The 14,259-nt window shown below is 37.8% G+C and overlaps 2 protein-coding genes across 2 annotated transcripts; both read left to right on the forward strand.

Moving 5' to 3' along the window:
* The first annotated feature begins 3,263 nt into the window (after positions 1 to 3,263).
* Positions 3,264 to 7,966, forward strand: LOC118680352 (putative uncharacterized protein DDB_G0271606). The gene is made up of 5 exons (XM_070109692.1): positions 3,264 to 3,345; positions 3,496 to 3,891; positions 3,943 to 5,636; positions 5,817 to 6,224; positions 6,946 to 7,966. The coding sequence occupies exons 1-5, from the start codon at positions 3,264 to 3,266 to the stop codon at positions 7,882 to 7,884; spliced, it is 3,519 nt and encodes a 1,172-aa protein (XP_069965793.1). The 3' UTR covers positions 7,885 to 7,966.
* Positions 7,967 to 9,799: 1,833 nt separating this feature from the next.
* On the forward strand, positions 9,800 to 12,833 carry LOC118682435 (salivary glue protein Sgs-3). The gene has a single exon (XM_036371176.2). The coding sequence runs from the start codon at positions 11,055 to 11,057 to the stop codon at positions 11,985 to 11,987; it is 933 nt and encodes a 310-aa protein (XP_036227069.2). The 5' UTR covers positions 9,800 to 11,054; the 3' UTR covers positions 11,988 to 12,833.
* The last annotated feature ends 1,426 nt before the right edge of the window (positions 12,834 to 14,259 follow it).

Genomic DNA, 14,259 nt, shown 5'->3' on the forward strand with positions numbered 1-14,259 from the left:
ACAAAACAAGTTCGTTCGCTTAGCAGCGGTGCGTTGCGGTTGCAAGCCGGCAAAACAAAATGAATTGACACGAAGTTGCCGGATGACACGAAACATTACCTTTTCAAACACTAATATATTTGTTTAAATATGTGTGGATTTGAAGTATGGATAAGAAATTATATATTTAACACTCGAGCTCTAATACCTTATATATTTGTAATTGATTTTGTACGTTAATTACAAGTATTTTACTGCTTATTTACAGAATTATTTGCTTTAAGTAACAAGTGGCAGCATGTGCTATCAATTTGTTGCGAACATGCTGCTTATGACTGGAGAATTCCATTCCAACAAGTTGCATGCGGTGCTACCGTGTTCGTTCAAAAGTACTAGTTTGGAAAAATTAGGTAAGTACAATCGAGCAAGATTGAGAGATTTCCAACGAATTCAATGCGTAATGAGAAAAAAAATAAAACGGAGAACATAGTAAAACTCTAAATTTCCTAGTTGTTGCTAAGAAGTTTACAAGCTCAAATCAATTTCGGGTTTGTATGTGATTCAGGTGCAATTTTTGAAATTGAACCAGAAAAGCGTTCGGCTGCACCAAAGCTACAATACCCTTCACAGGTTCAATGTTTCTTTCATACAAGAACTTGGTTTTGATCGGTCAGTTTGTACGGCAGTAATATTTATGCCGTAGTAGTCCGATCGGAACAATTCAAACAAGCCAAATTTCGTGAAGAATAAATTTCAAATAAAAATGTTTTTCATACAAGAACATGACTTTGATCGTTCTGTTTGATTGGCAGCTAAGTATATGCTATATGATCCAATATCGGCGATTCTGACAGCTTTTTGGAAAGAAAATTTCAAAATCGCGTATATACAGACAGACGGACAGACGGGCATTGCTAAATCGACTCAGCTCGTCACCATCTTTATGACTGAAGCAATCGTGAACGCTCCAATAATGACAGAAAAGAAAAAATATGACGACAGTTTCGTCGCCTAAAGTCTTTGAAGGAATTCGACTCATTAGACAAGATAGTATTTAAAATACCCAAAACTGTATAAGATGGTTAAGTAAGAGAATGAAAGATATTACTGTGGTATAACATTTGACAGAAAAATACATCAGTTGCTGACGTTATGAACCAAAAATGCAAGGATTTTATTTACGTTTGCTATGAAAATTTGACAGTTGGTCTAATTTATAACGAAATATATCACAATCTGGTATCTATAACTTCTGGGCTTAGTCACTTAGTACTATAATTATTTTTAATTAGCAATAGTGAAACATGCATGGGAGGTTAGCATTTTCGAACTTTGGTTGTTCGTTGATTTGTCTTACTGTTATTTACAGAATACTATATGGACTGCTATCATAATTACTACATTTTTCTTATAGTAACATACACTTCTTGGTCCTGCAGGCAATTAGCCGGTCTTCTCTTAGTACCTGATTCTTCCACATATCTGCGCATTGATATGGAGTACTTGTTGTTGTAGAACGTAAAGTTGTTTTAGATGCCATGGATCGATCGGGTATAATATCTGGAGGTTTAGATTAGGTTTCTCTTGAGCTTTTCGTTGCAAGGCGGTACCGTGGAGGCGATTAGTATCTCGTAGGTACTTGTTGATTCTTCGGACGATGTTTCAGATGTAGTTGTTGGTGTATAACTGGATGTCATTTCGTATGTGGTGGTTGGTTCCTCGCCCGATGTTTCTGGTGTAGTTGTTGGTGTATAACTGCATGTCATTTCGTATGTAGTGGTTGGTTCCTCGGACGATGTCGCGGATGTAGTTGTTGGTCAGCTAGATGATAATTCGGATGTAGTCGTTGGTTTCTCTTTAATTGTTGGTGTATATTTGGAGGGTCTCTCTGATGGACTTGTTGGTTCCTCGCATAGGTCTGGTATAAAGTCTGTTGTTGTAGAATCTGATGATATTTCGGACGTTACAGTATGTCGGGATGCCATTTCGCTTGCGAAGGTTTGTATAGAAACATCTGTAGGGTTAGATGTTCGAGCGGAAACAATGATGAAAAGTGGAGGAGTGTAGATCGACCGATATCGGTGAATTGTTCCAGCAAGCAACGTTTCTGTATAGAATGAGCAGCCCTTTCAATAGTTACACCTTGGAGCTAATGCTTTTTACGTATGCTATGTTTTTGCTGAACACTCCTTTCTTAACAGCTGCTGCTGGTTGTTCACAATCGTTTCGTATTACAGGATCTAATGGAGATTTGGTAGTACTCTTTGTTATTTTTTCGGCATGTTTTACCGCGATGCACTTTTGCGATTGAGCTAAGACCGCCGTGGTCAAAACGCCAATAACTAAAAACCAAGAGGACTACGAAGTCATCATCGTCAAAACGTTGGTTCGGAAAACCGGTTAACAAACTAGCGGTTTTTAGGAAAGTAACGGGATTTTATAGCAAATATTTTAATTACGAGTTGTTCGAAATTTTCTCCAAACCACACGAGCTTCAGTTATTTGCACAAGAAAACATCTGTGTTTAATGAGCTTTTTCGAAAATAATTACATTGCCTATTTTTGCTTTGTTGACACGGTTGATTTTGTCGATAGTACTCTTTTGAAGCTTGCCAACTCGATCCATGTTGGCGCGATATCTTTGTTTGCTCTTAAGCAGGCTTAAATGTAACTTTTTATAGGGTATTTTTTTAGGCAGATCCTAGATTTCTCCTTTTGTCGATGTGAAAAAATAACCTTGAACTACACCTGTTAAGGGCAGAACCCGAAGACATTCGGAGCTGCTTATTAACTAAATGTCCCGCCTATTTCAATATTTCTTACTATTATTACCTAACATACATATACATATCCATGATATTTGAAGCATTTCTCATTGTGGTAGTCCCTTTATTTTACATCGAAATAACAGTTTTGGAGGCTGCTTTAGTAATTAGCACAATTTTAAATATTATAACATACAAAAGTTTATAAATTCGGAATGCACAATAGTCGAAAAATTAAGAAACATTTATATTTTTGCTAATTAGTTTAAATCACAGATGTTTTCTTTCCCAAATAACTAAGTTCACTAAAACATCTGATATAAATTAAACCATATTTCCTATAAAAACACGAGACACTGTCGGGTCTCACAAGTTTGAGCAAGCGTTCTGTACGCGCGTGTCTTAGCGAAGTTGACGGCGCAAACGAAATGCAGACTTCGGTCTTTCTAGGAATTGCTATTTCGATAGCAGCAATTCTTGCTATAGTACAGTGTAATAGTCAGGTCGTGAGGAAACAAGATGACAAGTTTGCAGCTTTTAGTGTTACGACAACTCAATTACTATCCGCAAAACTCGAAAAACCTACAAAATCTGGTGAAAGGTGTGAAACAGGAACGCTCCACACGTCTAATGGATTTAATAATATTAAACAGCCGACACATTCTATAATTAAACGCTCTAGCAGAGCACATCTCAGCAGAGTTGCGAATCTCAAAATTTTCAAACGCAGACGCATTCCGTGTTGCCGCAGGAAAACATGGTGTTGCCGATGGCAAACATGCTATTGCCGTTGCTGCTGCTGTTGCTGTTGCAAATGTCGGCCTAAAACTACTACCACAACAAAAAGGACACGCACTCTACAAACAAAAAGAACAGTTACCACAAAAACTACTACAAGAAAAACCACCTCAACACAATTCACTTCAAAATCGACAAGCAACCAACCAAGTACTCCCAGAAAAACCATCCCAACAAAATCCACTACAAAAAGAACAGATACGACAAAAACTACTCCAAGATCATCCACCTCTACACAATCCACTTCAGAAGCGACAAGCACCCAAACAACTACTCCAAGAAAGATTACCCCGACAAAATTTACTACAAAAGGAACTGGTAGCACAAAAACTACTACAAGACGAAAAACGTCAACACAATTCACTTTAAAATCAACAAGCACAAAAACAACTACTCCCAGAAAAACCACGACTCCAAGATCATCCACCTCAACACAATCCACTTCAGAATCGACAAGCACCCAAACAACTACTCCAAGAAAAATCACCCCGACAAAATCCACTACAAAGAGAACTATTACCACAAAAACTACCCCGAGAAAAACCGGCTCATCACCATTCCCCTCAAAATCGACAAGCACCCAACCAACTACTCCCAGAAAAACCATCCCAACAAAATCCACTACAAAAAGAACAGATACGACAAAAACTACCCCAAGACGAACCACGTCAACACAATTCACTTCAAAATCAACAAGCACAAAAACAACTACTCCCAGAAAAACCACGACTCCAAGATCATCCACCTCAACACAATCCACTTCAGAATCGACAAGCACCCAAACAACTACTCCAAGAAAAACCACCCCGACAAAATCCACTACAAAGAGAACTATTACCACAAAAACTACCCCGAGAGAAACCGGCTCATCACCATTCCCCTCAAAATCGACAAGCACCCAACCAACTACTCCCAGAAAAACCATCCCAACAAAATCCACTACAAAAAGAACAGATACGACAAAAACTACCCCAAGACGAACCACGTCAACACAATTCACTTCAAAATCAACAAGCACAAAAACAACTACTCCCAGAAAAACCATCCCTACAAAATCCACTACAAAAAGAACTGATACCACAAAAACGACTCCAAGATCATCCTCCTCAACACAATCCACTTCAGAATCGACAAGCACCCAAACAACTACTCCAAGAAAAATTACCCCGACAAAATTTACTACAAAAGGAACTGGTACCACAAAAACTACTACAAGAAAAACCACCTCAACACAATTCACTTCAAAATCGACAAGCACCCAACCAACTACTCCCAGAAAAACCATCCCTACAAAATCCACTACAAAAAGAACAGATACGACAAAAACTACTCCAAGACGAACCACGTCAACACAATTCACTTCAAAATCAACAAGCACAAAAAGAACTACTCCCAGAAAAACCATCCCTACAAAATACACTACAAATAGAACTGATACCACAAAAACGACTCCAAGATCATCCTCCTCAACACAATCCACTTCAGAATCGACAAGCACCCAAACAACTACTCCAAGAAAAATTACCCCGACAAAATTTACTACAAAAGGAACTGATACCACAAAAACTACTACAAGAAAAACCACCTCAACACAATTCACTTCAAAATCGACAAGTACCCAACCAACTACTCCCAGAAAAACCATCCCAACAAAATCCACTACAAAAAGAACAGATACGACAAAAACTACTCCAAGACGAACCACGTCAACACAATTCATTTCAAAATCAACAAGCACAAAAACAACTACTCCCAGAAAAACCATCCCTACAAAATCCACTACAAAAAGAAGTGATGCTACAAAAACGACTCCAAGATCATCCTCCTCAACACAATCCACTTCAGAATCGACAAGCACCCAACCAACTACTCCAAGAAAAATTACTCCGACAAAATTTACTTCAAAAGGAACTGGTACCACAAAAACTACTACAAGAAAAACCACCTCAACACAATTCACTTCAAAATCGACAAGCACCCAACCAACTACTCCCAGAAAAACCATCCCAACAAAATCCACTACAAAAAGAACAGATACGACAAAAACTACTCCAAGACGAACCACTTCAATACAATTCACTTCAAAATCAACAAGCACAAAAACATCTCCTCCCAGAAAAACCATCCCTACAAAATCCTTTACAAAAAGAACTGATACCACAAAAACGACTCCAAGATCATCCACCTCAACACAATTCACTTCAAAATTGACAAGCACCCAAGCAACTACTCCCAGGAAAACCATCCCAACAAAATCCACTACAAAAAGAACAGATACGACAAAAACTACTCCAAGACGAACCACGTCAACACAATTCACTTCAAAATCAACAAGCACAAAAACAACTACTCCCAGAAAAACCATCCCTACAAAAGGAACTGATACCACAAAAACGACTCCAAGATCATCCACCTCAACACAATCCACTTCAGAATCGACAAGCACCCAAACAACAACTTCAAGAAAAACCACCCCGACAAAATCCACTACAAAGAGAACTATTATCACAAAAACTACCCCGAGAGATACCGGCTCATCACCATACCCCTCAAAATCGACAAGTACCCAATCAACTACTCCAAAAAGAACCACCTCAACACAAATCACTTTTAAATCGGCAAGCACCCAAACAACTACTCCCAGAAAAACCATCCCAACCAAATCCACTACAAAAAAAACAGGTACTACAAACACTATTCCAAGAAGAACCACCTTAACACAATTCACTTCCGAATCGACAAGCACCCAACCAACTACTCCCAGAAAAACCATCCCAACAAAATCCACTACAAAAAGAACAGATACGACAAAAACTACTCCAAGACGAACAACGTCAACACCATCCACTACAAAATCGACAAGCACCCAAACATCTACTCAAAGAAAAACCACCTCAACACAATTCACTTCAAAATCGACAAGCACCAAAACAAGCGCTCCAAAAAAAACCACCTCAACACAACTAACTTCAAAATCGACAAGCACCCAAGCAACTACTCCCAGAAAAACCATCCCAACCAAATCCACTACAAAAAAAACAGGCACTACAAACACTATTCCAAGAAGAACCACCTTAACACAATTCACTTCCGAATCGACAAGCACCCAACCAACTACTCCCAGAAAAATCATCCCAACAAAATCCACTACAAAAAGAACAGATACGACAAAAACTACTCCAAGACGAACAACGTCAACACCATCCACTACAAAATCGACAAGCACCCAAACTTCTACTCCCAGAAAAACCACCCCGACAAAATCCACTACAAAGAGAACTATTATCACAAAAACTACCCCGAGAGATACCGGCTCATCACCATACCCCTCAAAATCGACAAGTACCCAATCAACTACTCCAAAAAGAACCACCTCAACACAAATCACTTTTAAATCGGCAAGCACCCAAACAACTACTCCCAGAAAAACCATCCCAACCAAATCCACTACAAACAAAACAGGCACTACAAACACTATTCCAAGAAGAACCACCTTAACACAATTCACTTCCGAATCGACAAGCACCCAACCAACTACTCCCAGAAAAACTATCCCAACAAAATTCACTACAAAAAGAACAGATACGACAAAAACTACTCCAAGACGAACAACGTCAACACCATTTACTACAAAATCGACAAGCACCAAAACAACCGCTCCAAGAAAAACCACCTCAACACAACTAACTTCAAAATCGACAAGCACCCAAACAACCACTCCAAGAAAAACTACCCCTACAAAATTTACTACAAAAAGAACAGGTACTACAAACACTATTCCAAGAAGAACCACCTTAACACAATTCACTTCCGAATCGACAAGCACCCAACCAACTACTCCCAGAAAAATCATCCCAACAAAATCCACTACAAAAAGAACAGATACGACAAAAACTACTCCAAGACGAACAACGTCAACACCATCCACCACAAAATCGACAAGCACCCAAACATCTACTCCCAGAAAAACCATCCCAACCAAATCCACTACAAAAAAAACAGGTACTACAAAAACGACTCCAAGAAAATCCACCTTAACACATTTCACTTCAAAATCGACAAGTATCCAAACAACTACTCCCAGAAAAACGATCCCAACCAAATCCACTACAAAAAAAACAGGTACTACAAAAACTGCTCCAAGACGAACAACGTCAACACCATCCACTACAAAATCGACAAGCACCCAAACATCTACTCAAAGAAAAACTATCTCAACACAATTCACCTCAAAATCGACAAGCACTCTATCAACTACTCCAAAAAGAACCACCTCAATACAATTCACTTCAAAATCGACAAGCACCCAAACAACTCCTCCAAGAAAAACTACCCCTACTAAAGTTACTACAAAAAGAACTGGTACCATAAAAACGACTCCAAGAAAAACTACCTCAACACAATTCACTTCAGAATCGACAAACACTCAAACATCTATTTCAAGAAAAACCACCGCAATAAAACCTACTACAAAAAGAACTGGTATCACAAAACTGACTCCAAGGAAACCCACCTCAACACAATTCACCTCAAAATCGACAAGCACTCTATCAACTACTCCAAAAAGAACCACCTCAACACAATTCACTTCAAAATCCAGACGCACCCAAACAACTGCTCCAAGAAATACCACTCCTACAAAATTTACTACAAAAAGAACAGGTACCACAAAAACTACTCCAAGAGAAACCATCTCAATACAATTTACTTCAGAATCGACAAGCACCCAAACAACCACTCCAAGAAAAAGCACTCCTTTAAAATTTACTACAAAAAGAACAGGTCCCACACAAACGGCTCCAAAAAAAATTACCTCTACAAAGAGAACTGTTACCACAAACACTACCCCGACAAAAACTACTCCAAGACGAACAACGTCAACACCATACACTACAAAATCGACAAGCTCCCAAACGTCTACTCAAAGAAAAACCATCTCAACACAATTCACCTCAAAATCGATAATCACTCACTCAACTAATCCAAAAAGAACGACCTCAACATATTTCACTTCAAAATCGACAAGCACCCAAACAACTCCTCCAAGAAAAACTACGCCTACTAAAGTTACTACAAAAAGAACTGGTACCATAAAAACGACTCCAAGAAAAACTACCTCAACACAATTCACTTCAGAATCGACAAACACTCAAACATCTATTTTAAGAAAAACCACCGCAACAAAATCTACTACAAAAAGAACTGGTACCACAAAACCGACTCCAAGAAAAACCACCTCAACACATATAATTTTCGAATCGACAAGCGCTCAAACATCTACTTCAAGAAAAACCATCCCAACAAAACCTACTACAAAAAGAACTGGTACCACAAAACCGACTCCAAGAAAACCCACCTCAACACACTTCACTTCGAAATCGGAAAGCATCCAAACAAGTACTCCAAGAAGAACCACCTCAATACAATTCTCTTCACAATCGACAAGCACCCAATCAACTATTCCAATCAAAACCACCGCAACAAAATCTACTACAAAAAGAACTGGTACCACAAAACCGACGCCAAGAAAAACCACCTCAACACAATTCATTTCAGAATCTACAAGCACACAAACATCTATTTCAAGAAAAACCATCCCAACAAAACCTACTACAAAAAGAACTGGTACCACAAAACTGACTCCAAGGAAACCCACCTCAACACACTTCACTTCGAAATCGAAAAGCATCCAAACAAGTACTCCAAGAAGAACCACCTCAATACAATTCTCTTCACAATCGACAAGCACCCAATCAACTATTCCAATCAAAACCACCGCAACAAAATCTACTACAAAAAGAACTGGTACCACAAAACCGACGCCAAGAAAAACCACCTCAACACAATTCATTTCAGAATCGACAAGCACACAAACATCTATTTCAAGAAAAACCATCCCAACAAAACCTACTACAAAAAGAACTGGTACCACAAAATCAACTCTAAGAAAAACCACCTCAACACAATTCACTTCAGAATGGTCAATCACGCAAAACACTACTTCAAGAAAAACCCATCCATCACAATCCACTACAAAATCAATAAGCACCCAAACAACCACGTTAAGAAGCACCGGCTCAACTGAAAGCACAGGTATGACAGGCACGAAAGAGCTTACTACTCCAACAAAACCAAGCGGGTGTTATTGTGTATGTTTATGGATTTGCCCAAGTGAGTGTCCAGAAGGTATACCTATAGCAATGTTTGGCCGGAAAACAAGTTGTACGACTGAAGCTTTAAGATTAGAGGGTCAAGTGTAAAGTAGAAAAATTTTATTATTAAAGCTACATATGACAAAATAATATATATGTGAATTAATATCAGCCGGGATTCAGTAAAATCCCCTTAATGTGTTAACCATAAGGTTCTCTACTGTGTGCTTATAGGAATAAATTATTTTGATGGTAATATGTATTTACATATATCTAAGTAGTATCTAACAACTCGGGAATCGCCACAAAACCAGTAGTTAGTAACTAGACCTAACGAAGGCTTTGTACTTCGAGCCACTTTCAATCAATGTAACTTTGCAATTCTCTTCTACTCTTGGAAAGTTATTGTAAAGTTCTATAAGGTCCTATAGCAAGTGTTCCTTTCCGGTCTAATGTGTCTTATTTAGATAATATTGGTGACTTGATTATTGGTTGGCTGTATGTTAAGAGTGCCTTGAAAATCTTCACGAAAATATTCGCGGAATTCATCGAAAGGGCTGAACCTAATTAATATGTATTGTATATACACATACTATTATTATTGTTCGGTTTAGATTTTTATTCTATCTTGGTGTTACATCTAAGAAAAACTAGAATTGAGAATTGGGTTTAGGAAAACTCCTATCGGAGATAGAAGAAAAGAATTTAGACAAATTTTGAGGCTTTAGCGAAACCAGTCACTGTAGGAAGAAATAAATTTAACGACCAGGTGGATTGAATCCTGAACAAGTCAAATGGGCGAAAACGGCGAAATGATCGAATATGTAAGGATCGAGTTTATTCAGTCGAAAGGATTCGCGATTAGTTCTTGAACCGCACAAAGAGGCTGTAAAAAGACAGGACTAAATTGCCGTCAGCAAAAATCTAGACTGGCAGGCAAAGAGGATTAAGCATGGTGTATGTTCTTCTTATTATGGAATATTAATTGAGGGAAATGCTAACAAGAGACTGCTACATTAAATTATAAACCATTTTCTGATGACAATAAAATATCGAAAGACAATTTCTGATATTTTTCCTACAATATACAATTCTTAAATCATGTATGAATGCGACTTTTCTCTGAGTGTATAAACAATTAAGCATACAGTATGCACAAAGCCCTAAAAACTAAATTAATTTTTTTGTTAATTAGTACAAATCACAAGGTGTTTTCTTTCCCAAATAACTAAATTCACTGAAACATCTGATGGAAATTAAACAATACTTTATATAAAAACACGAGACACTGTCGAGTCTCACAGGTTTGAGCAAGCGTTCTGTACGCGCGTGTCTTAGCAAAGTTGACCGCGCAAACGAAATGCAGACTTCGGCCTTTCTAGGAATTGCTACTTCGATCGCGGGGGTTCTAACCATAGTACAGTGTAATAATCAGGTCGTGAGAAAACAAGATGGCAAGATTGCAGCTTTTGGTATTACAACAACCCAATTACTATCCAAAAAGCTAATTAAAGCTGGTGGAACAGGAATGCTCCAAACGTCGAGTGAATTTAATGTCATTGAAAAGCTGATACATTCTAGGCTGAAACGCTCTATCAAAGCACATCACAGCAGAGTTGCGAACCTTAAATTTTTTAAACGCAGACGCTTTCCGTGTTGCCACTGGAAAACATGCTGTTGTTGCTGCGGAAGAAAAAATTGTCCTAAGTTCACTTCTAAGAGGCCGCCCACGACAACAACTAGGACTACAAGGAGGACACGCACTACAAAAATTACTACAAGAAAGATCCGCACCACAAAAGCGGCCAAAACTACCAAAAGTTCAACACGCACCACAACTACGACTACACCCAAGACCTCCACAACGAAAGCGCCCAACACTACCAAAAGTTCAACACGCATCACAACTCCGACTACAAGAAAGACTCGCACCACAAAAGCTCTCAAAACTACTAAAACATCGAAACGCACCACTAGAACTATCAAAACAACCAAAAGATGGACGTGGCCAACAAAAAAGACTACAAGAAGTCTACACACTACTAAAAACACAAGCCATGGTTGTGGTTGCAAGACAAAAACTACCACAAGAAAACTCTACACAGTAAGTATCAAAACTACCAAAAGGACGCTAGCTCCTAAAACAAAATGGCCTACAAGAAGAAAATACACCACAAGAAATATGAAAACTACCAGGAGAACGCCAGTTCATAAATTAATATGCCCTACAAGATGGCTATATACCACAAGAAATATGAAAACTACTAGGAGAACGTCAGCTCCCAAAATATAATGGACTACAAGAAGAGTATACACCACAAGAAGTATCAAACTACCAAAAGAACAAGAAAGCTCTACTTCATTAAAGCTACTACAAGGTCCAAAAATACTACGTAACTTAAGAAGTAACAAAACGACCAAAAGAACATCAGCATCCAAAATGGACTACAAGAAGGCTATACACAGCAGAAAGTATCTAATATACCAAGAAAACGCTACGCACATTAAAAACGAATCCAAAAAAACAGTGCACACCTAGAAATTTCAAGCCAACTAAACCCAACTTCAAAAAGGTGGCGAATGCTACATGATGCTTCCGATATCATCGACTACAAAAAATAATGAATCACTAAAACTACAATAGATACCGAAAGAGGGCTTGGCACAACCAACACTACGAAAAGGAGGCCTTGCCCCATCAAAACTCCAAGAACGACTATAAGGAGACCATGCTCCACTAAAAATTACAAAACTACTAAAAGAAGGACTAAACATTCAAAAACGAATGCACGTATTACAATGCAACTCACAATAGAAACTACCAAATGAACGACGCGAAGCACTAAGCTTTCCAAGGCGACAACTTAACGACGCATTAGAAGAACCATAGCAACAGAAACTGGCTGTTCATCTATGGTATGTACGTACAAAATTGTCGATATAAGTGTTCATTAAGGACCTTTAAAAGACAATCCGACCAGGAAAGTGAGTTATGCGACTGATATTTTACTTAAAGAGAGTCACATATTTAAGAATAAAGTATGGACGCAAATAAGATATTGCTACGAAATTTAATATAGTTATTAGAATTATTTACTGATTATTTTTACATGAGAACTATTTATAAATAATTAATCTATCTCGGTTTTTTTTATTACAGTAGATAAATCGATTCGATGCCGGTTAGAATTGATAAATTGAGAGAGAAATATTTTTTCAGCCTTGATATACTCTCGATCAAGATTTAACATGTTTTTATATACAGTTTATTAGTCTGGCTTTTAAGGAGTGGATAAAGTTTTTTAGAAGAGGGATGTTTAACTGTGAGTGTAGTCAAACTCTTCTATTAAATGGATATTCTAGCATTGTAACTTTAAAATACTGTGTTGGGTTGTGATATGTTTGTGAATTTATTTGACTTGATAGGGTAATGAAGGTGTGGAAGTTAGAATTGTGTGAATTGCTTAATCATGTTAGCGCAAAATTTTCTCTTAAGATTTGAGGATTATTGATATATCTTGGGAAGTTTGAGTAAAGTCAATTTCATTTATCTACCTGAGAGAGCTTTTATATCACTTTTTATACAGGTTGGTTGAAAAGTGAGTAGTGCTCACCAAGAAATAGCACTACTAGCTGCAATTTTTTTTCTCAAGTTGGTAGATCTGTCGTGAGAACAAATGCAAAGTTACAAGTCATTCTGTCAATTAATTCTTTGTTTACAAGCCATTTGAAGTTGACGCGTCAGAGTACTTTTTTAAATATGGCGAAAATTGAATATCGCGCAGTGACTGGATTCTTTGTTTTGAATGGTTTAAAAGCAAAGGAAATTTATGAACAATTGTTAGAAGTGTATAAGGAGTCGTCACTTTTAAGACTCACCGTTGAATTTTGGGCTGATGAATTTAAATGTGGTCGTATTAGGCTTGAAGACGATCGACGCGAAGGACGACCAAAAACCGCAACCACACCAGAAATCATTGAGCAAGTTCATAATATTGTTAGTGAAGATCCAAGTTTGACTAAGAGTGGAATTGCTAATGCCATAGGCATCTCAGACAAACGAGTACCACATATTTTACATGGAGAATTACATGAAATGAGAATTACATGAAATTACATTGAAATAGCTGTTTGGAAAGTTAGTGCCGCACACGTTAACAATTCAAAAAAAGCGTTTTAAGCAAAATACTTGTAAAACCGATTTCTGGCATCATTTTATAACTATGAATGGGACTTGGATCACCACCATGATCCTGAATTGAAACAAGAATGTTTACAGTGGATTGAATCTGTTTGTTCAGCTCCAAAGCTGGTGAAGTGACAATGATCAGCAAAGAAGGTTATGACATCTGATTTTGGGATGCAAAAGGAATTTTGGTTATTGATTATCTGCAAAAAGGTAAAACAATCAACTCTGAATGTTATAGCAGCCTTTTTGATCAGCTGGAGGAAAAATTCGTGAGAAAAGACCTGGTTTGCAGCACAAAAAATTATTTTTCATCAAGACAATTCACCTGCTCACAAAGTGGTTTAGCAATGACAAATTTCAACGAATTAAAGCACGA

This window comes from Bactrocera oleae, chromosome 5, assembly GCF_042242935.1.
Source record: "Bactrocera oleae isolate idBacOlea1 chromosome 5, idBacOlea1, whole genome shotgun sequence".
In the NCBI taxonomy this organism is placed as follows: Eukaryota; Metazoa; Arthropoda; class Insecta; order Diptera; family Tephritidae; genus Bactrocera; species Bactrocera oleae.